This window comes from Geotrypetes seraphini, chromosome 6 (assembly GCF_902459505.1).
Source record: "Geotrypetes seraphini chromosome 6, aGeoSer1.1, whole genome shotgun sequence".
In the NCBI taxonomy this organism is placed as follows: domain Eukaryota; kingdom Metazoa; phylum Chordata; class Amphibia; order Gymnophiona; family Dermophiidae; genus Geotrypetes; species Geotrypetes seraphini.
In genome coordinates, this window is record NC_047089.1 from 140048325 (window position 1) to 140071101 (window position 22777).

The 22777-nt window shown below is 42.9% G+C and overlaps 1 protein-coding gene across 4 annotated transcripts in view; it reads right to left on the bottom strand.

Moving 5' to 3' along the window:
* The window catches only part of MGAT4A (alpha-1,3-mannosyl-glycoprotein 4-beta-N-acetylglucosaminyltransferase A), a 238187-nt gene that overhangs the window by 181690 nt on the left and 33720 nt on the right, over window positions 1-22777 (bottom strand). For all 4 annotated transcript variants that reach the window (XM_033948960.1, XM_033948958.1, XM_033948957.1 and 1 more), the window contains one exon: window positions 497-637. In XM_033948960.1, coding sequence (XP_033804851.1) covers window positions 497-637 — 141 coding nt within the window. The remainder of the gene's footprint in view (window positions 1-496; window positions 638-22777) is intronic.

The following is a 22777-nucleotide window of genomic DNA, read 5'->3' on the forward strand; positions in this document are numbered from 1 at the left end:
CCCCCCTCCGCACAAACCGGTATTCCATGCCCGCCCAAACTGAAGGCTTACCCCCATGTAGCACTGGCACGCAGCACCAACCCACAGGAGGTGCCGGTGCCCGAAGATCTTGCCTCTTGCCGGACTGGGCCTTGAGCATCTGCGCATGCTCAAGGCCTTCTGGCTCTCGTTCTCTCTGAGCAAGAGGCAGGATCTTTGGGCACCAGCACCTCCTGTGGGTTGATGCTGCGCGCCGGTGCCAGAAGGGGGTAAGCCTTCAGTTTGGGCGGGCGGGGGATGCCAGCTCACATGGGCGGTTGGGGGGAGGCGGGCATTCATGATGGGGGGCGATGCCGGTTCGCGGGCGGGAGAACTCGCAAATCGAGTCAATGCTCGGTTTGCGAGTCACGATTTGCAAAAATGTTTTGCTCGTCTTGCAAAACACTCGCAAACCGCGGTTTGACTGTATATTCATATTCAACATAGGCTTCAATAGTATTTTATATAGATATCATACCTCCTGTTCTTCCAACACCAACCTGCACAGCAGGTCTTAGGCTGCCTTCATTTGTCAACAGATGAGGCAAATGGTAGTACATATTTGGCACTTGAAGAAAGTTTTTGTCTGTTAGTTCCTTTAACAGCTTCTGTGTTCCATCTAGAAAAATACAAATACAGTATACAGAAAGATATACCATTAAAGTAACGGTTTTCTTTATAATAGTTACAAATGAAACAAAATATCAATATTATAGGACGTAAGAAAACAATATAGTTACATAAAATAGACTTGACTTAACAGGTGAGCCAATAAGACACTGGCTCGAGGCACTGAAAATCTGCCTTACTGGTACTTACAGTGGCAGAAATGTGATCCTTGGCTCCTGCTGCTGTTCTCTTGTGTTGTGTAGGTGTTTTTACTACAGCTAGTTTTAAATACGAGATCTAGCATATCCTATATTCGTATGAAAATGCGAGTACAGTAAAATCTAAAAAATCTGGCATAAATAGGACTGGCCTGTTGTCAGATAAGTGAAAAATCAGATAATACAGAAAACAATGGTAACCCTTTAAAAATACATGGAAAGAAATGGTTCCCTAACTGCAAAAGCGGCAACTCGGGTCCAAACATTGCTGAACATATTGGAAAATCATAGTCTTGGCTTGAAAACATGACATCCTTGTAACATGTAAAGCCAAAAAACAAAAGAACCTGTTCACTTCTCAAATGTAACACAATGTCACCAAGAGAGGGGGTATCTGTCGGATATGCCAGATGGTCAGATTAGTGAAGGTTGGAAAATCAAGACTGTACTGTACTTACAAAGACTCCCTAAGAATTACAAGGAAAAAAACTTAATTCTTACAAAGATGCAAATCAAGATGGCAATAAACTTTTGAATTTAAAAAATGTCTTCAACAGGCTCCTAAAACGAAGGTAGGAAATCTCTGTTCAAATATAAAGAGGGAACAAATTCTATTATTTCACTGCTTGAAAAGAAAAAGATATCTTAAATATCGAATAGTAATTCTTTTGGGCCAACAAAAAAAGGTAATTCCTGTCTATTGATTTATAACCATGAAAATGTCTCACACCCCTGTAGTGAATCCAGAAAACAATAGTCTTATACAGATCATAAATTCTTAAGTATCTACACTGAAATTGCAGTATACTGCTGTATATTGTTTACTCATACCACCGCAATCCACAAAATTGTACTTTACTTAATCTGAAAATCATTGGAGGGAAGTTTCACGGTGATTCCAGGAAGTACTTCTTCACCGAAAGGGTGGTCGATCATTGGAACAAACTACCTCTGCAACTGATTGAGGCCAACAACGTGTCAGATTTTAAAAGAAAATGGGATACTCACGTGGGATCTCTAGGGGTATAAAGTCAGGGGGGTGGGTCATTAGAGTGGGCAGACTTGATGGGCTATGGCCCTTTTCTGCCGTCATTTTCTATGTTTCTAATCTTTGCTACTATAGCCCTATACCATCACACATACAGATACAAATGATACAGCTCCTGTTCTTCTACTTCTTGTCAACGATTCCCCACAACATGTATTCTTCCATTCTAATTATTACAGGCCATGGCAGATATGATGACCTGAGCAACCCCCCCCCCCCACACACACACACACATACCACACATACACATAAAATCTGTAGCATACAGACCCCACTGCCTAAGGCCTATCCCCCTCAACCCACTTGCATCCATACCCAAAAGCCAGATTGCCCTCATAAATGCAAGATCCGTAAACAACAAAGATGCCATCCTAAATGATCTTATCATAGACAATAGCTGGGACATTTTTCTAATCACGGCAACTTAGCTTAAATACAACGATGAAGCCACCCTAAATATGTTTTGCCCCCGCCCCCCCCCCCAACCCAGCTATCAAGCTCTAGCATGCTCACACACTGACACCAAAGCAGAAGGTATAGCTACCATTATTAAAAAGCCAACCTAGTAAACGACAGAGGATAGTGGTTAATGGAGATCGCTCTGAGGAAAGGGATGTTACCAGTGGTGTGCCTAAAGGTTCTTTTCTTGGGCCTGTTCTTTTTAACATTTTTATAAACAATATTACTGGAGGGCTGTCAAGTAAGATTTGCCTCTTTGCAGATGATACCAAAATCTGCAATTGAGTAGACACCCCTGATGGTGTGAACAAAATGAAGAAAGACCTAGTAAAGCTTGACAGACTGAATTCCACCAAAGGTATAATTAAATTTAGTATAATCCTTCCAATTTCCAGTAATATGTTGAATGGCAACTCCCGTCAGTATTAGCAAAAGTTTATTGTTATGTACTGAAATTTGACTCTTAAATCTCATAGATGTACCAAATAAAATAGTATCATAAGAAAGGGCAACGTGATTTTCTAACAATGAATTAATTTGGGACCAAATTAACCTCCAAAAGGCATTTATATAGGGACAGAAAAAAAGTAAACGATCTAAAGTCCCAGCATCTAAATTAAAATGCCAGCATCTATTAGACCTAGAGCTATCCAACTTTTGCAAACGAACTGGGGTCCAAAAAGCTCTATGCAACAAAAAGAACCAAGTTTGTCTCATAGATGCTGACCTTGCAGTTTTTATTCTCCAAGACCAAAGTCGTGGCCATTGAGAAGCAGAAATTTGATGCCCAACCTCAATGCTCCAAATATCCCCCAAGACCAGTTTTGTGCTTTTTATTCAAAAATCCATACAACATTATATACCACTGTGACCCAAGAAATCCACCTGAAAGCATAGGAATTCCAAACTATACTGAGTATTAAGAACTTTCCATTCAGGGAACCCCTCCTGAATAGCCTGCTTCAATTGCAACCACTTAAAATTTTGTGATTTATTTAAACCATATTTATGTTGCAACTGTGAAAAACTAAGCAGTGAACCATTTGCAACAACATCATTTAATGTCCTTATACCAGCACTAATCCAATGCTTCCAAACGATTTTAAATCCGCCAACTTTAATCTTGGAGTTTAGCCAAATGGATTGATTTAATGATTTATAAATTGGATTTGGTGACAGATTACTAACATAACGTTAAGTTTTCCAAGTATCAAGCAAAATTCTATTTTATTTATATTTCCTGGGCAATTTTATACTTATAAGATCAGACAATTGCAAAGGAAACAGGAGTCGCCATTCTAAATATAACCAATCTGGGACAGTCTCCATGAGCTTTGGGAGGATTCAATACATACCCAGTCTTAAAATATAGGCTTGATGATACCTATAAAAATTTGGAAAATTTACCCCTCCCTCCACAATTGTCTTTGCAAAGATACTAAAGCAATTCTAGGTCTTTTACCCAACCAAACAAATTTAGTAAGAATACCATTTAACTTTTTATAAAATGACCCCTGAAAAAAAATTGGTATCATACTCATTTGATAACAAACCACAGGCAATATCATCATTTTAATAATTTGAACTCTCCCCCACCAAGAAAGATGTAAAGGATTCCATTGCTCGCACATTTCTGTTATTTTCTTTAATAAAAGTTTTTCATTCTCCTTCATTGTGTCCTCTATTGAGTTTTTGATAATAATACCTAAGTATTTTAATCCATCTTCCTTCCAAACAAATAAGAATGAATCAAATAATCCTTTGGTACAGTGAACATTGAGCGGAAGAACTTCAGACTTACTCCAATTTATCTTATATCCAGAAAATTTTCCAAACTTTTCTATTAATTCAAGTAAACATGGAATGGTAATTTCTGGGTCTCTCAAATAAAGCAGTATATCATCCGCATAAGCAGATTTGAATAAGGAATACTTCGTATCTCCTTTGCCTGATTAATGGCTATTAACAAGGGTTCAAGAACATCAAAGACCAAAGGACAATCCTGTCTAACCCCCCCTTAGCAAGTTAAATATATCTGGCAAACTAGTATTAATATATAATCTTGCACCAGGAGAGCTATACAGTGTCTGAATCATTTGAATAAAATCAGAACCTATACCAAACCATTCTAAAGCCTGATACATAAAAGTCCACTCAACTCGATCAAAGGCTTTTTCTTCATCCAAAGATATCAGAAAAGCCGGATCATTCATGTTTTTTGTTAAATTTAGAGAGTGAAAAGCTAATCTAGTATTATTCGAAGAATGTCTCTTTGCAACAAATCCTGTTTGGTGAGTATCAATAATAAAAGGGAGAACTTTAGCCAAACGCAAAGCCAATACTTTAGCAATAAGTTTTCCATCTACATTTATTAACGAGATAGGCCTGTAGTTTGAAAGAATCTCTGTTTGGTTTTGGCAAGACAATAATTAAAGAATCAGCCATAGTACCTGTAATATAACCTTTATTCAGTTGATAATGATATAATTTTAATAAATATGGCAAAAGGGTAATTTGAAATGATTTATAAAACTCAACAGTATAACCATCACCACCTGGAGCGGATCCAACTCTAAGAGACTTCAATGCTATTTCTAATTCTTTTAAAGATATAGGATCTTCTAAACTCCTTTTTATATGATCAGGAACCTTCGGTCCATTAAGTAAATTTAAAAATTCTAAACCATCCCGTTCTCTATTTCCATAAGACTCGGAAGAACACAAATCTTTATAAAAAGTAAAAAAATTGCTTTAAAATATGCTCAATTTTAGTATGTATAACTCCATGTTTATCTTTAATTGCAATAACTTTAGTTTTCTTCTTTTTTGCTTTAAGATAATTTGTTAATAATCTTCCTGTCTTATTTGAGTTACCATAATACTGAGCTTGCTGACAAAACAAATCTTTCCTTACAAATTGAGACGATATCTCATTATATTTGGCTTTTGCTTTTAATAAAAGCTGCAAAGTATGTTGTTCCCACCTATTAATTAATTTATTTTCCAATATTTTAATTTCTTTTTCCAAATCAGAAAATTGTTTTTAAAGTTGTTTTTTTAATATATACCGAATAAGAAATAATATTACCTCTCATAGTTGCCTTAAATGCATCCCATAATGTTTCAATACTTATATCAACAGAGGTATTAATTTGGAAAAATTCAATCATTTTCAACTTAAAATCTTCAAGAAATTTTGAGTCAGCCAGCAAAGCATTATCAAATCTCCAAACTGGTTTAGGACAAACTTGTTCATCAGATTGTAACTCAATCCACATTCCCCCATGATCAGACAAAATATTAGGATCTATAATGGCTTTCGTCACATGTTGCACTATTCTGTTAGAAACAAAAATATAATCTATTCTTGAAAAAGAATTATGGACCTGTGAACAAAAAGAAAATTCTTGATCATTAAAATGAAGAATACGCCATATATCAATTAAATCACAAGAATGTATTAAATTATCTAGCCCTAATGATTTTATAACTCTACTTAGTCTTTTATCAATAATTGGATCCCTTACAGCATTGAAATCTCCAGCCACTACTAAATTAGAAGCAGCAGTGGTAATAATAACTGCTGTAAATATTAAAAAAAACTCCATTTGATTCGAATTTGGAGCGTACACATTGAATAAATCCAGGGTAGTATTTCCCAAATCCATTTTAACATGTATCCATCTTCCTGAAGGGTCCGAAGCAACTAATTGAAAAACAGCTGAACACTTCCTATTAACTAAAATAGCAACCCCAGCCTTTTTCCTCATTGCTGGTGTGTTTTCATCAGGAGAAGTAAAACACACCTTACAAACTCACTGGCTGAGATGATACCAACCAATGTTTTGAACACAGTCCAAAAAGAAAACTCATCACAGAAAATGAGCAGTAGAAGTTCAAAAATGTAACTATTGCAGCCTGCTTGGGGGAGGGGGGGAAGGAAGGGAGGCCTACTGCTGGACAGGGGGAGCAGGAAAAGGTGCTGATGGAGAGGGGGGGAAAGGAAGAGAGGCCTACTCCTGGACAGGGGGAGCAGGAAGAGGTGCTGATGGACAGAGGGGAGGTAAAACAAAGGGAGAAGGGCTGCTGCTGGATAAGGGGAGCAGCGAAGGGGTGGTGGTGGACACAGAGGAGGTAAAAGGAAGGGAGAATGGACAGGGGGAACATGCAAGGGATGGTGGTGGACAGCCAAAAGAAAGACAGAAAGAAAGACAGAAATACAGAAAGCGGCTAAGGAGACAGAGAGAGAAAGAAATAAAGACAGACACACACACATATATTCTAGCACCCGTTAATGTAACGGGCTATTCAGTGAGGGTCTGGGCAGGGAGAGCGACAGAAAGAAAAAAAAGATAGAAAGAAAGAAATAAAGATAGACAGCAGGAGGGAGAAAGAAAGATAGAAAGAAATAAATAAAGATAGACAGGGCAGGGAGAGAGACAGAAAGAAAAAAGATAGACGGGGCAGGGAGAGAGACAGAAAGAAAAAAGATAGACGGGGCAGGGAGAGAGACAGAAAGAAAGGAAGAAAGAGATAGGGGGGCAGGAGAAAGACAGACAGACATCTATTCTAGCAACCGTTAATGTAACGGGCTTAAACACTAGTTAATTAATAATTTAACTACATTCCAATTAAGAGAAACCTAAAATTCCCTATTAATCAACCAATTAATTAAATTAATCAATTGATAAACACACTATACAACATTAGGAAATAAAAATTCATAAAACCATCAAAAGAGATCTTATAAATTAAACTCATATATTATCCCCATTAATCATTGAAATTACAATATAAAAAGAGATAAAAAGATATTAAAAATATTTCAAACTTAATATTTTCAACAAATCTAAAATATAATTCATTATATCAAACTTCAGAAATATTATAAATAAAATCAATTAACACATTAGCTTATTCAAATTCCTTAAATCATATAAAATTAATCCAAGAATATAAAAAAACAGAAATCCATCCCCACAATTAAATATTTGTCATTTAAATAATTTCATATAACATTCTATTCATTGTATCAGAGCCCTGATAAACCATAAATATATATCTAATAACCTGCATTTCATACTGCAACATAGAATATTAATAAAGAAAACTCTCAAATATCTTCTTAAATCCCAACAGAAACCTATTAATCAAATGAGCAAAGATATCCCCCAGGCAGTAACTTTCCATCCAATTAAAGAGCCTTAAATCAGATCTTCAAAATAGACATAAGAAATGTAATTAATAAACAATACTCTGAACAATGCTAACTCTTCCCCTATACAGTTAATGAACTACCCAGAAACCTTTCTGGCCATAAGATGATCAGCATGGTTTTCAAAAGTCCTGTCTGGAAAAACCCTGGTAAAGCTCTTCTTTAAGTAATAACAAGCGCTATTCTCAATAAGCATTCAAGTGAAAAAGCAGCATCCTTATTCGTCAAATTCCATAACAGGCACAGGATTGGCAGCTCAGCTTGCAGAAAGTTTTGTAAAAACAAAGAGTCAAGAAGATGAAAAAATTGTTTCTCTGTATGTTCTCATGCACAATTCTGCCCAAAACTTTCATCATTCAGAATTCAGCAAAATCCCAAAGAACTCAACAAGTTATAATAAAATCCATTAATCTTCCATACAGCAATCCAATGTAATGAAAGTATATCAAGGAAACACATATCCCACATCAAATTGCAAAATCCAGAACTGAATAGCTGTCATTATAACAATAAACATCATAATTTCCTGTGCTCAGGACACTGCAGTGTGGGTTCCAACATGAATCTGATGCAAACCTCTTAGAGATATCATCTGCCGCTTCCCAGCTGACAGGATATTCAATGCATGAATGGCACAGAACTCAAGCACACTTGCCTTTCATGGTACACCAGGGTTTTACCATCTTCTTCTTCATGCCACTCTAGATACCATCACTTATAGGCAAAGATTAATCCCAAATTAACAATGTAATAGGATAAAAGAAATAAAGTTCACCCAAAACAATAATAAAATAAGTATAGACTTTGCTCCTCTCCTTCTGTTCTTCTTATCTTAGATTAACCTTTAAGTAACCATTGGCTCCGAAGTAAGCAAAAAATCCTTTAATTTCTCTGGATCCTCAAAATACATGGATTTATTTCCAGTTGTAACCCTCATCTTGGCAGGATAGTATAAACCATATTTAAAACCTTTTTCTCTCAGCTGAGGTCTAAGCTGCAGAAACTGTTGCCTTGTAACTGCTGTGCACTTGGCAAAATCAGGCAAAAAAAACAACTTAGACTCTTTATAGTTAAGGTTTTTATCTGCTTTAGCCAAGCTTAAAATTTCAAAAGCTTGCTGGAATCTCAAAAGCTTAAAAATAAGTTGTCTTGGCTTTGTTTGATTTGCAGACCGTTGAGATGGAATTCTATGAGCTCTTTCAATTTCCAAGGGGAATTTTGAGCTCAACTGTAACAACTTAGGTAATAAAGTTTCCAAAAACTGAATAGTATTCCCCCCTCCAAATTTTCCGCTAAACCAATAATTTTCACATTCTTTCTGCACCCACGGTTCTCATAGTCTTCAAGTTGCTTTTGTAGTTCTTTGATGGTTTTATTATCTTCCTTACTCAAACTCCTGTTAGGCCAACGATAGAACTGAGAAGTGAAACTTGCTCATTAATAGAGATGAAGACTTTATTTCTCAAGTGCCCAAAGTCAGCAGTCAGAGCAAATCATGGTTGCTGAACATATAACTGGGCTATCATCGATTATTGTCTTATTTTCTCTATGAGCTTCTTTTTATGTTTTTTTATATATTATATTGTTGTTCATTTATTATTATTGCACTTTTGCTTATGCTGTAAATGTGTGGTACTTAGCTCGGGTTTGAAGTAACGCCCGGCATGCTTCCTACACCCTGTTCGTGAAGAAATTGGGACCGTTTATTATCTTCCTTACACTGTGCAGCCGTTATTTCTAACTGCTCCACTTTAGATTCTAATACAGCCACTCTCTGATTAGCCACCTCCATCTGTCTATTAGTGTGAACCACCTCCTCCTTCACTTCCTGTATGCTGTCTGCATTACTTTGAATCATGCGCTGTATTTTCCTGAGCTCTACAATAATTTGTTTCTTATCCAGTTCCTCCTCTTCCAGCAACGGGGCTTTCGACGGCGTTGTCTGATCATGCTTAACATGCTTCGCTGTGCCCGCTGCCATAAAAGCCGTGTCAATTTTTGATTGCCGCGTATTAGCCATCTTCCTCACCAATAATATCTATATTGAAAGCCCAAAAGAAGACAGAAGGTAACTTTTAATGATCAATTTGTTGCCTGGTAGCGGAGCAGCACGTCTACACTTCCATCTCTTGCGCGCGCCAAGCCATGCCCTCCTAGTCTAGAACTTTAAAATTGCATTAAAAAATGGCTGTGGCTCTAATTCATTCATTCATCCATTGTATATAGTGAATCACCTGCCAGTACTTACTACAGAGAGTCACAAATCTGTCCTGGGGACCTTGCAGCCAGTTAGGTTTTCATGATATCCACAATTAATATGCATGAGAAATCTGCATAAAATGGGGGTAGCCCATGCAGAGTTATCTCATACTTCTTCCTTGTGAACATCCTGAAAACCTGGTTAGCTGCGAGATCCCCAGGACACACACAGAAGCAGCAAAGATACTTATTTGTAGCAGATTAGAGAATGACACGGGGAAAAAATCTGTCCCCGTCACTGCACCGTCCCCAGCCCACCAACCTCTGCACCGCCCCGTCACCGCCGTTCCCTTCATCGCCCCGTCACCGTCACCGCCATCCCTTTCACCGCCCTGTCACCGCCACTGCCATCCCATTCACCGCCCCGTCACCGTCCCCGCAGCATCCATATAAGCCTCAGTACTGCGAAACACCATGAAGACAGAAGAGAATCCTGCCACCACTACTACTACTGCACTGAGAATCTGTTTCAGTGCCTCTGCCCTGTAGTAAAAACAGAACATAAAATAAATCAATTGACTTGTCCTCCCTTGCAATGACTTGTCCCCCATGTTCACCTATAGCTCGAATCAGGTCAATTGTGCACACTAAAAATGCAGGCGGATCTGGAACGTGAGCGCAGGCAGGCAGTGATACAAAAACAGCAGACACCCGACCGATTGCAGTGTTCTGTCATCTCCCTCCCTCCATCTCACCTTAGATGTAGAGTATGCCGGCTTTCTTTTTCGCCCAGCAGCACATGCAGGTGCTCATTTGTTCAATATTCTCCTCTGATGCAACCGGAAACAGGAAGTTGTAAGAGAGGAGAAGATTGATCAACTCGAGCAGCCGCGCAAGCGCGGCTTTTTGAACGCGTGCGGCTGGGCGAAAAAGAAAGCCGGCATACTCTACATCAGTGTTTTTCAACCTTTTTACACCTGTGAACCGGCAGAAATAAAATAATTATTTTGTGGACCGGCAAACTACTAGGACTAAAATTTTAAAACCCTGTTACCGCCCCCATCTCTGCAAGCTCGGTCACCTCAGTAACTATAGAAAAATAGACAAATATAGTGTAAAATATAGACAGCAAATAGAACTTCTCAAAACTGACACATTTTGATCACTAAATTGAAAATAAAATCATTTTTCCTACCTTTGCTGTCTGGTGATTGATTTCATGAGTCTCTGGTTGCGTTCCCTTCTGTCTGTGTATCCTTTCTTTCATTTCTTTCTTTCTGCACTCAGGCCCAAGAATTGTCCCTTTCTATTCCCTCCCTCTTTCCTTCCTATGTCCTTAGTGCCCCCGGTGCCTCCTTCCCATGTCTTCAGTGCCCCCAGTGCCTCCTTCCCATGTCCTTAGTGCCCCTTCCTGTCTTTAGTGCCCCCAGTGCCTCCTCCCCATGTCTTTAGTGCCCCAGTGCCTCCTTCCCATGTCCTTAGTGCCCCTTCCTGTCTTTAGTGCCCCCAGTGCCTCCTTCCCAGGTCCTTAGTGCCCCTTCCTGTCTTTAGTGCCCCCAGTGCCTCCTTCCCATGTCCTTAGTGCCCCTTCCTATCTTTAGTGCCCCCAGTGCCTCCTTCCCATGTCTTTAGTGCCCCTAGTGCCTCCTTCCTATGTCCCTCTCACTGCCTTCTACACTTTGTCCCACCCCCACTCCCGAATCCTGCCTGCCTACCTTTCTCCCTCCCTAGCCAAAGCCAGCCTGCTGCCTCCCTGCCGCTCAAAAAAAAAAAAAAAGCCTCCTTCCCTTTCCCCTGCTCTTACTGCCATGCTCATGCTGCAGCTACTAAAGCCGACAGGAAGTCTTTGCGACTCAATTCTGAAGTCGAAGAGGACGTTCTGCGCCAGCCAGGCAGCGATTGGCTGGCCCAGAACGTCCTCTCCGACATCAGAATTGACGTCGGAAAGACTTCCTGTCGGCTTTAGTAGCTGCAGCATGAGCATGGCGGTAAGAGCAGGAGAAAAGGAAGGAGGCTTTTTTTTCGCGCGGACCGGCAGAAATTCAACCGGCGGTAAGGAGGAGGGAGGGAGATGGCGGGATCCTTGATTGCCTCACTGCGGGGACAAGTCCATTCACCACTCCACGGGGCGGTGAATGGTCTTGTCCCCGTCCCGCAGAGGCCTCTATTTTTTCTTCCCCTTTTCGGCGGGCTAGCCGCGGGTAACCCGCCACTGTGTCATTCTCTATAGCAGATGTTCTCTAAGAACAGCAGGCATATTCTCACATGTGGGCGACATCATCCACGGAACCTGGTACTGACACTACCAAGTATGCTGTCACTTTCAATCTTTAAGTAGTGCCATTACCACGCAGGTGCTGGTGTCTTCCCACCCGACATTGGCTCGCAGGACCATCAGGTCAGCAGCAAAGGTAAGAAGCCAACTAGGGGAGGTGGGTGGGTTGTGAATATGTTTGCTGTCCTCAGAGAACACCTGCTACAGGTAAGTCTCTTTGCTTTCTCCTAGGATCAGCAGGCATAATATTCTCACATGGGACTCCCAAAATGCCAGGATCATGACTCTGGACAAAGATAATGGATACATAAACACAAGCCTGGCAAAGTCAAAGAGGGCTGAAGGCAAAGTTGGTGCTGAGGAAATGAAAAGATTCTGCAAAACCTCTTGTCCTAATCAACTGTCTTTTATGGAGTTTTGTTCTAAACAGAAGCGAGAAGTAAAGTTATAGACAGAGGACCAAATAGCCACTTTGAAGATATCCTCAACAGATGCACAGCAGAAATAAGCTACTAAGGCATTGTGGGCTGTTACATAGCTCTGTAGCATTGGCCCGGCCTCAGTATGCATGAAGGAGATACAAAAAGAACTATCTTCAGTTGACTAGCAAACTGTAATAGCACTCTGAATCCGTTAGGGTCAAAAGCCACAATGAGTTGGGCAGATCCTCTGAGATTTAGTCTGGTCCAGGTAGTATGCCAGAGCATGTTTGCAGTCCAAGGCATGAAGAGCTGCTTCCCCAGGATGTGGACGTTGTTTTGGAAAGAAAACAGACTTAACTATGGCTTGGTTGAGGTAGGTATTTTGGATGAGTTTGAAGCACTATTCTTGTCATGGTAGAATCTTATGTAGGGAGGATCTGACACAACAGCCTGAAGTTCACTCATATGGTGTGCAGACATGAGGGCAATGAGGAAAATGACTTTCCAACTGAGAAGTTTTGAGGTAGCAATATGTAAGCAGATCATAGAGAGATTTCATAAGAGCAGAAAGTACCACATTAAGATCCCAAGCAACAGGTAGAGGCGTCATAGGTGGTTTCGTGTGAAACAGGCCTTTCAAAAAATAGGCTACCAAGGGATCTACAGATAAAGTCTATGGGAGAATGAAACACACTGATAGCACTGAGATGTACACAAACTAAATTGGTTTTTAGACCAGAATTAGAGCGGTGGAGAAGGTGAGCCTAGTATGCATCCTAGTATGGATGGACGTGAACATGTGATGGATTCCAGAAAATGCACTGCACATCAGGAAGAAAATCTCAGCCATTTGAAGCAATAACAGTGCTGAGTGGAAGGTTTTCTAGAGGTTTCAATGACTGTAGATACTGCATTCAAGAAGGAGAAAACATTTACTTGATTGATGAAAACCCAAAGTGGTGAACTGGGTTAGAAACTGGCTGTCGGACAGACGCTAGAGGGTGGTGGTTAATGGAAGTTGCTCGGAGGAAGGAAAGGTGAGTAGTGGAGTCCCTCGGGGTTCGGTGCTGGGGCCGATCCTGTTCAATATGTTTGTGAATGACATTGCTGAAGGATTAGAAGGAAAAGTGTGCCTTTTTGCAGATAATACCGAGATTTGTAACAGAGTAGACACTGAAGAAGGAGTGGAAAATATGAAAAAGGATCTGCAAAAGTTAGAGGAATGGTCTAATGCCTGGAAACTAAAATTCAATGCAAAGAAATGCAGAGTAATGCATTTGGGGATTAATAATCGGAAGGAACCGTATATGCTGGGAGGTGAGAAGCTGATATGCACAGACAGGGAGAAGGACCTTGGGGTGATAGTGTCCGAAGACCTAAAGGCGAAAAAACAGTGTGACAAGGCGGTGGCTGCTGTGCTGTATAAAGAGAGGCGTAGCCAGTAGAAGAAAGAAGGTGTTGATGCTCCTGTACAGGTCATTGGTGAGGCCCCACTTGGAGTATTGTGTTCAGTTCTGGAGATCTTATCTGGCGAAGGACGTAAGAAGACTTGAAGCAGTCCATAGGAGGGTGACGCAAATGATAGGAGGCTTGCGCCAGAAGACGTATGAGGAGAGACTGGAAGCCCTGAATATGTATACCCTAGAGAAAAAGAGGGACAGGGGAGATATGATTCAGACAGTCAAATACTTGAAGGGTATTAATGTAGAACAAAATATTTTCCAAAGAAAGGAAAATGGTAAAACCAGAGGACATAATTTGAGGTTGAGGGAAGGTAGATTCAGGGGCAATGTTAGGAAATTCTACTTTACGGAGAGGGTAGTGGATGCCTGGAATGCGCTCCCAATAAAGGTGGTGGAGAGGAAAACGGTGACCGAGTTCAAAGAAGCGTGGGATGAACACAGAGGATCTAAAATCAAAAAATAATCCTATATAATAAAACGCTAGCCACGCATGCGCACTCAGACCTGTGTGATCTGTGATCCCTGTTCCGTGATCTGTAGGTCCGTGGCCAGAGTGCGTATGCGGCGGCCAGACAAAGCGCGAGAAACAGACTCGAGCGCTGTGGCCGACTCAGGATCGTGGGAGGATGCGCCGGAGGGATGCCGGAGGGGGAGGTACATATCGCTTCTGCACATACCGGTACAAACTCCCTCCAGCGTTGGCCGCCGCAGCACGTTAAATAGGCTGCTTCTCGGCTTTCTCCTGCAGTTGAGTCCCTCTGCCGTGTCACTGATTACGTCATCAATGACGCGACAGAGAGACTCAACGGCAGAAGAAAGCAGGGAAGCAGCCTGTTTAACGTGCTGCGGCTGCCAACGCTGGAGGGAGGTTTGTTATTAAAGTCATCTCGCCGGGAGGGTCGCAGAGTCAGCGGGGGTTGGGCTGGGAGGGGAGAGAAGCGTCTGCCTCGGGTGCTTCAGGCAGCAGCAGCGTTTACAATTCGCTGCTGTTGGGGCTTCAGGCCTTCCTCTCTGGCCGGTCCTGCCTACTTCCTGTTTTCATGAAGACAGGATCGCCAGAGAGAAAGACCTGAAGCCAGCAACAGCTATGAATTGTGAATGCTGCTGCTGCCCGATGAAGTAGTTCAAGGAGGAAAGGGAGCAGAGGGGGAGATAATGGCTTGGAGGGAAGAAGAGATGGCAGGGCATGGAGGGAAGGAGGAAGGTATGCCAGACCAAGGGAAAAGGAAGGAGGAGATGGACAGAGGCCATATGGAACAGAGAAAGAGAGGGCGGACACTGGATGGAAAGAGAAGAAAGGGCAGTGAATGGAAGGGGCAAGACAGAGGGTGAACAGTAGATGGAAGGGGTAGAGAGAGGGAGACAGACACTGAATGGAAGTGTGGAGGACAGGGGGGAGCAGCATGCAGGATTGAGGGAAGAGCATAGAGTTAGAAATAAAGAAAGACAGGGGGCCAGGAAAAGACACAGACAGAAAGAATGACAGCATCCAAGTTGAGAGAGACAAATTAAAAAAAAAAAAGGACAGACAGAGACATCTACTCTAGCACCCTGCGCGCATAAAATGGTCCCTGCGGTCTTGCTGGCTCCCCCTCATTCACAGTAAGTAATTTCTTTGTCGGCAATCCCCCCTCGCACCCCTCCTCGAAGCACCTGAACCCCCGTTGACCCTTCCATCGTGGTCTGACCCTCTCATCCCTTCCCGCCGTCTGACTGACTCACTTAGTCCCTTGACGCCACCCTTCCCGTGGTCCTGACCGTTGACCCTCCCATCACGATAGAAACATAGAAAAAGACGGCAGAAAAGGGCTATAGCCCACCAAGTCTGCCCATTCCAAATACCCGCCCCCCCCCCCCTGATTTTACTCCCTTAGGGATCCCATGTGAATATCCCATTTTCTCTTAAAATCTGAAACGCTGTTGGCCTCAATCACCTGCAGTGGGAGTTTGTTCCAATGATCCACTACTCTTTCAGTGAAGAAGTATTTTCTGTAGTCGCTATGGAACTTCCCTCCCCTGATTTTCAGCGGATGCCCCCTGGTGGTCGAGGGTCCCTTGAGGTAGAAGATATCTTCTTCCGACTCGATACGGCCCGTGATATACTTAAACGTTTCAATCAAGTCTCCCCTCTCTCTTCGTTCCTCAAGTGAGTACAGCCGTAGTTTATTCAGTCTTTCTTCATACGTGAGATCCTTGAGCCCCAAGACCATCCTAGTGGCCATACGTTGAACCGACTCGATTCTCAGCACATCTTTCCGGTAGTGTGGTCTCCAGAATTGAACACAGTATTCCAAATGAGGCCTCACCATGGACCTGTACAGCGGCATCACAACTTCAGGTCTCCTGCTGACAAAACCTCTACAGATACAACCCATCACTTGCCTTGCCCTGGAGGAAGCCTTCTCCACTTGATTTGCAACCTTCATGTCATCACTAATGATCACCCCTAGATCACGTTCCGTCGTGGTCCTGGCCAAGGTCTCACCATTTAGTATGTAAGTTCTGTGTGGGTTTCTCTTTCCCAGGTGCATTACCTTACACTTTTTAGCATTGAAGCCTAGCTGCCATGTTGCTGACCACCGTTCCAGCAGCAGTAGATCCTGCGTCATATTATCAGACAAGATGTTTTTACCTACTATGTTGCAAAGTTTGGCGTCGTCAGCAAACAGTGATACCCTTCCTCTAAGTCCTTGGGTCATATCTCTTATGAATAAGTTGAATAGAATCGGGCCCAAGACAGACCCCTGCAGCACTCCACTGATCACGCCTGACGTTTTGGATGGGGTACCGTTTACCACCACCCTCTGAAGTCTACCACTCAGCCAATCCTCAACCCATGTAGTTAGAGTGTCCCCTAATCCTATCGACTTCAGCTTGTTCAATAACCTTCAGTGTGGGACGCTATCAAAAGCTTTACTGAAGTCTAAATATACTACATCCAATGACTCTCCGGCATCAAGTTGTCTAGTAACCCAGTCAAAAAAGCTGATTAGGTTAGATTGGCAGGATCTGCCCTGGGTGAATCCGTGCTGGTGGGGATCACGTAGGTTTTCCTCGTCTAGGATTGTGTCAATATTTCGTTTAATCAGTGTTTCCATGAGCTTGCACACTATAGACGTGAGACTCACCGGTCTGTAGTTTGCCGTCTCTGTCCTGCAGCCCTTTTTGTGGAGTGGGATAACGTTGGCGGTTTTCCAGTCCAAGGGGACTCTTCCTGTGCGTAGGGAAAGATTGAAAAGACAGATAGTGGTTCTGCCAGGACTTCTCTCAATTCCCTGAGCACTCTGGGATGTAGGTTGTCCGGTCCCATGGCTTTGTTTACTTTGAGTCTTGATAGTTCGTAGTAGACGCTACTGGGCGTAAACTCGAAGTCTTGAAACGGGTCCTTCTGGCTGTCTCCCATCTGAATCTGTGGACCAGCTCCCGGCGCTTCACAGGTGAAGACTGAGCAGAAGTATTCGTTTAGTAATTCTGCCTTGGCAGAATCTGATTCTACAAGGTTACCGTCCGATTTCTTCAGGTATTCTATCCCATCTTTGTTTCTTTTCCTGTGACTAATATAGCTGAAGAAGGATTTATCGCCTTTCTTAATGTTCCGTGCTAGATCTTCTTCCATTCTGAGTTTGGCCTCTCTGACTGCTATTTTGACAGCTTTTGACCTGTCCAGATAGTCTTTTTCCGCCTCTTGTTTTCCTAAATGTTTGTAGGTGATAAATGCTTCTTTTTTCTTTTTAACGAGGTCCGAAATTTCTGCACTGAACCATTGGGGTCTTTTGTTCCTCCTGCGCTTACTTACTGTTCTTATGTGGCAGTTTGTTGCTTCGTGTAGGGTGGACTTCAGAGTCAACCACATATGCTCCACATTGTTAGGTTGTGCTTGTTTTTGTAACTCCTGATGGACAAAAATTCCCATGCGGTCGAAGTCTGTGCCTCTAAAGTTGAGAACCCTCGTTGCTGTGTTTGACCTTGAGAAACCTTTCTTGAGGTTAAGCCATACCATATTATGGTCGCTGGAGGCCAGTGTATCTCCAACTGAGACATCCGTGACGCTGTCTCCGTTGGTGAGTACCAGGTCTAGTATCGTCTGGTCCCTGGTGGGCTCTAGTATCATTTGCTTGAGTCGTGCACCCTTTATGGAATTCAAAATTCTTTTGCTGCCACACGTAGTCGCGGAGAGTGTGTTCCAATCTGCATCGGGCATATTGAAGTCCCCTAACAGCACTGTGTCTCCCCGTAGAGTGATGTTCTCTATGTCTTCAATTAGTTCTATGTCTTTGTCTTCGTGTTGTCTTGGAGGTCTGTATATTACCCCAAGGTATAGGCATTTTTCATTTCCTCTGGCCAGATTCACCCAGAGGGATTCCCCAGTGTATCTAATATCTGTAATTCTGGTAGTTTTGATGTTATCCTTAGTGTATAGTGCTACCCCTCCCCCTAACTTGCCCTCTCTGTCGCGACGTAGTAGGTTGTAGCCTGGTATAACCATATCCCACCCATGCGAGTCCATGAACCAGGTTTCTGATATTGCTACCACGTCTAGGTCAGCGTTTATTATCTCAGTCTCTAATTCTAGAATTTTATTGCCCAAGCTGTGTGCATTGACGTACATAGCCCTCCATATCTGTGAAGAGTTTCCCTTTTGGGTTAGAGTGACTCCTAAATTTTTATTGATAATTCCTTTTAAATTATCGTGGATAGCATGGGTACTTACCTTAGACTTAGAAGTGTGGGTGTGACTCGCCTCCTCAGGGTGGTTTCTTACTGCTCTGGGATACAAGTATGTACCCTCCCCCAACATACCTAGTTTAAAGCCCTGCGGAGTAGGTGGGCCAGGCGATGTCCGAATACATTCTTACCTCTCCTGGTTAGGTGGAGTCCGTCTGGTCCCTGTAGTCCCTGGAGTGTCTCACCGTGGTCTAGGAATCCAAAGTTCATTTCTATGCACCATTCGCAGAGCCAGTCGTTAGTCCATTGGATCAGCTCTTCTCTAGCTCTGCCTTTGTTTCTTACTGGGAGGATCGATGAGAACACCACCTGTGCTCCTATCTGCTTCAGCTTCTTTCCCAGACCTTCCCATCCCTTCCTGCCGTCTGACTGACTTAGTCTGACTGACTTAGTCCCTTGCCGCCCCCCTTCCCTTCCTGTGGTCCCGACAAACCTGCCCACTCCAGCAGTGTCCAAAGCACTCTACACATGCTGCTTTGGGGTCTTCTACTGCCCTGATTTGCTCTACTGCATCTCTGATGATGTCATCAGGGATGTGCCAGAGTAAATCAGAGCAGTAGAAGGTCCCGAAGCAGCGTGTGTAGAGTGCTGCGCTGCTTCAGTCGGCAGGTTTGTCGGGACCATGGGAAGGGAAGGGAAGGGGGGGGGCGGCAAGGGACTAAGGGAGCCAGCCAGACCGCGGGAAGGGAAAGGGGTGGTGGGGAAAATGCTGCTGCTGCACAGGGAAGTGGTGTGGAGGAAGGGAAATGGAGGGGGAGGGAATGCTGGTGCGGCTGCTATACAGGGAAGTGGGGGGAAGGGAAATGCTGGTGCGGCTGCACAGGGAAGTGGGGTGGGGGGAGGAAAATACTGCTGCTGCTGCACAGAAAAATGGAGGGGGAGGGATAGAAGGAAAGACAGACAGTGGGAGGGAGGGAGACAGAAAGAAAAGAAGAAAGATACAGGGGCAGGGAGAGACACAGAAAGACAGAGACAAAGGGGGCCAGGGAGAGACAGACAGAAAGAAAAACAGTGGGAGGGAGAGACAGAAATAAAGAAAGACAGACAGACATAGATTCTAGCACCCGTTAATGTAATGGGCTTAAATACTAGGGGCCCACAGAGAGACAGTCAGGGAGGGGGAGAGGGAAAGGGGGCTGCTTTCTAGCACCCGTTAATGTAACGGGCTTTAACACTAGTATTAAATATTGAACTAAGGCTAGTACTGGACAGACTTGCACGGTCTGTGTCTTTATATGGCTGTTTGGGGGAGGATGGGCTGGAGAGGGCTTCAATGGCCGGGAGGATGTAGATGGGCTGGAGTAGGTTTTAACAGAGATTTTGGCAGTTGGAACCCAAGCACAGTACTGGGTAGAGCTTTGGATTCTTGCCCAGAAATAGCCAAGAAGAAAAATTAAAAAATTTTAAATTGAATCAGGTTGGACAGACTGCCCATTCGGGTCTTTATCTGCCGTCATCTACTATGTTACTATGGATGTTACTAACAAATGGGGGTTGAGGTGAAGGAAGAATCCCTAATTCTACGTCAGCAGTGTTGTAAATGATTGCAACTTGCATGATTTCTTAGTCGAGAGCTCTAGGAGAAGTGGAAACCAAATCTGGCATGGCCAATGTGGTACTCCGAGTACCATGGTGCCTCAATCCTGGCAAAGGTTGAATAGAGTTTTTTGATGAGAGATAGCATAGGGAATGTACAATGGAATTTATTCCTCCCAATGAATGAGAAAGGTATCTGACACAATGTGATTGGAGGTACAAAGTCTGTAGTAAAATTGTGGAAGTTTTGTTGTGGGGGAAGGGAAGAAATTTGTCTGGTGTTCTCCATTTGGAGAAAATCTGATCTAAGATGGTTGTGTTGAGAGACCATTCATGAGGCTGAATAACTCTGCTCAATTTGTCTGCCAAGGCATTCGACTTCCCCACTAGGTAAACTGCTCTGACAAAGTATGCAACGAGCAGTTGCCCCATTCCAAATCTCAATTGTTTCTAAGCAAAAGGGGGTGACATTCTATGTCTCTTTGTTTTTTTAGACAGAACACGGCAACTTAATTGTCTCTGGTGGAGACAGTACTTCTGGAATAGTTATGAGAACGTTGCCAATCGCTCAGAGTTCTAAAAGATAGAAATGGAGTTTGTTAGTGGTGAGACCATACTCCTTGAATGTGGAGGCCATTCAGATGAGCAGGCTACCCTAACATTGAAGCATCTGTTAGGAGCTTTTGATGGAAGGGGGCTGAAGACCTCAAGTGAGATTTTGAGGAACCATCCACCATTGGAAAGTGATGGATGTCTGAGGAGACTAGGATTAGAGCAGACAGATGTCCCATGGTTTGAGACATTGGGTCAACAAGGTCCATTGTGGGACTATTTAATAATAATAATAACTTTATTTTTGTATACCGCCATACCCCGAAGAGTTCTAGGCGGTTCACATCAATTAAATAGAGTTACAAGTGGTTCACATCAATTAAAACAGAGTGACAGCGGTTCAAGACCAACTTGATCAGAGTTGCCAGGGGGGGAAGGGGGAGGTGGTGAGGGGGGGAGGTTTATTTAGTTAGGAAGGGGCATTAAGGATCCTGGTCTTGGAAGAGGTGGGTTTTGAGCATTTTTCTAAAGCCGAGGTAGTTGGGGGCCTTGAGGGCCATTTGGGTTAGCCATGGGTTTAGCTTGGCAGCTTGGAAGGCGAAGGTTTTGTCAAGGAATTTTTTAGAGTGACATAGTTTTAGGGAGGGGTAGGCATAAAGTTGAATTCTGCGGGTGTTCTTGATGATGTGGTTCAGGAGGAAGTGAGGGATGATGTAGCTTGGGGATAAACCAAACACTGTTTTATAGCAAAAGCAGGCGAATTTGAATAGGACTCTGGATTCCAGTGGTAGCCAGTGGAGTTTGTGGTAGAAAGGGGAGACGTGTTCCCATTTTTTCAGGCCGAATGAGGCGGACCGCGGTGTTTTGGATCATTTTGAGTCTCCTGATGGTTTTTTTTGTGGAGCTCAAGTAGATAATATTGCAGTAGTCTAGTAAGCTGAAGACATGCCAACAGAGTGACATGTACCGTCAACACCAAGTGACTGAGAGGATAGCAAATGTCATCCCAATTTTCAAAAAAGGATCAAGAGGGGATCCAGGAAACTACTGACCTGTGAGCCTCACATCGGTTCCAGGGAAAATAATTGAAACACTAATCAAAGAGAACATTGTACAACACTTGGAAGACCACAATCTAATAAGGGCTAGTCAACACGGCTTCAGGAAAGGGAAATCATGTTTGACAAATTTACTACAATTCTTTGAGAAAGTGAACAAACAAATGGATAGTGGAGAACCAGTGGATATAATTTACTTGGACTTTCAGAAAGCGTTTAACAAAGTCCCTCATGCAAGGCTTATGAAGAAAATACTAAGCCATGGAATAGGAGGAGAAGTACACAGATGGATCGGCAAATGGCTTGAAAACAGAAGGCAAAGGGTTAGCATAAATGGGAAATTCTCGGACTGGGAGAAAGTGACTAGCGGCGTGCCCCAGGGCTCGGTTCTTGGGCCTATCTTGTTCAATATTTTTATAAACGACCTGGAAGATGAAACAACATGCAATGTAATAAAGTTTGCAGATGATACAAAACTATGTCGGGCGGTTGGCTCTCTAAGGGACTGCGAGGACCTCCAGAAAGATCTGAACCAGCTGGAAAAGTGGGCGATAAAATGGCAGATGAATTTTAACATAAACAAATGCAAGGTGATGCATCTAGGAAAGAAAAACAAGGAACATGAGTACAGGATGACGGGGGTGAAGTTAGCAAAATGCGATCAGGAAAGGGATTTGGGGGTACTGATTGACAGTACCCTAAAACCATCGGCACAATGTGCGGCGGCGGCGAAAAAAGCAAACAGGATGTTGGGCATAATTAAGAAGGGGATTACGAGCAGAATGGAAGATGTCATAATGCCACTTTATAGAACAATGGTCCGACCGCACTTAGAATACTGTGTCCAACACTGGTCTCCATACCTTAAAAAGGATATAACTCTGTTGGAGAGAGTGCAGAGGCGAGCCACGAAACTTATCAAAGGAATGGAACATTTGAGCTACAAAGATCGACTCAGGAAGCTGGGACTGTTTACCCTT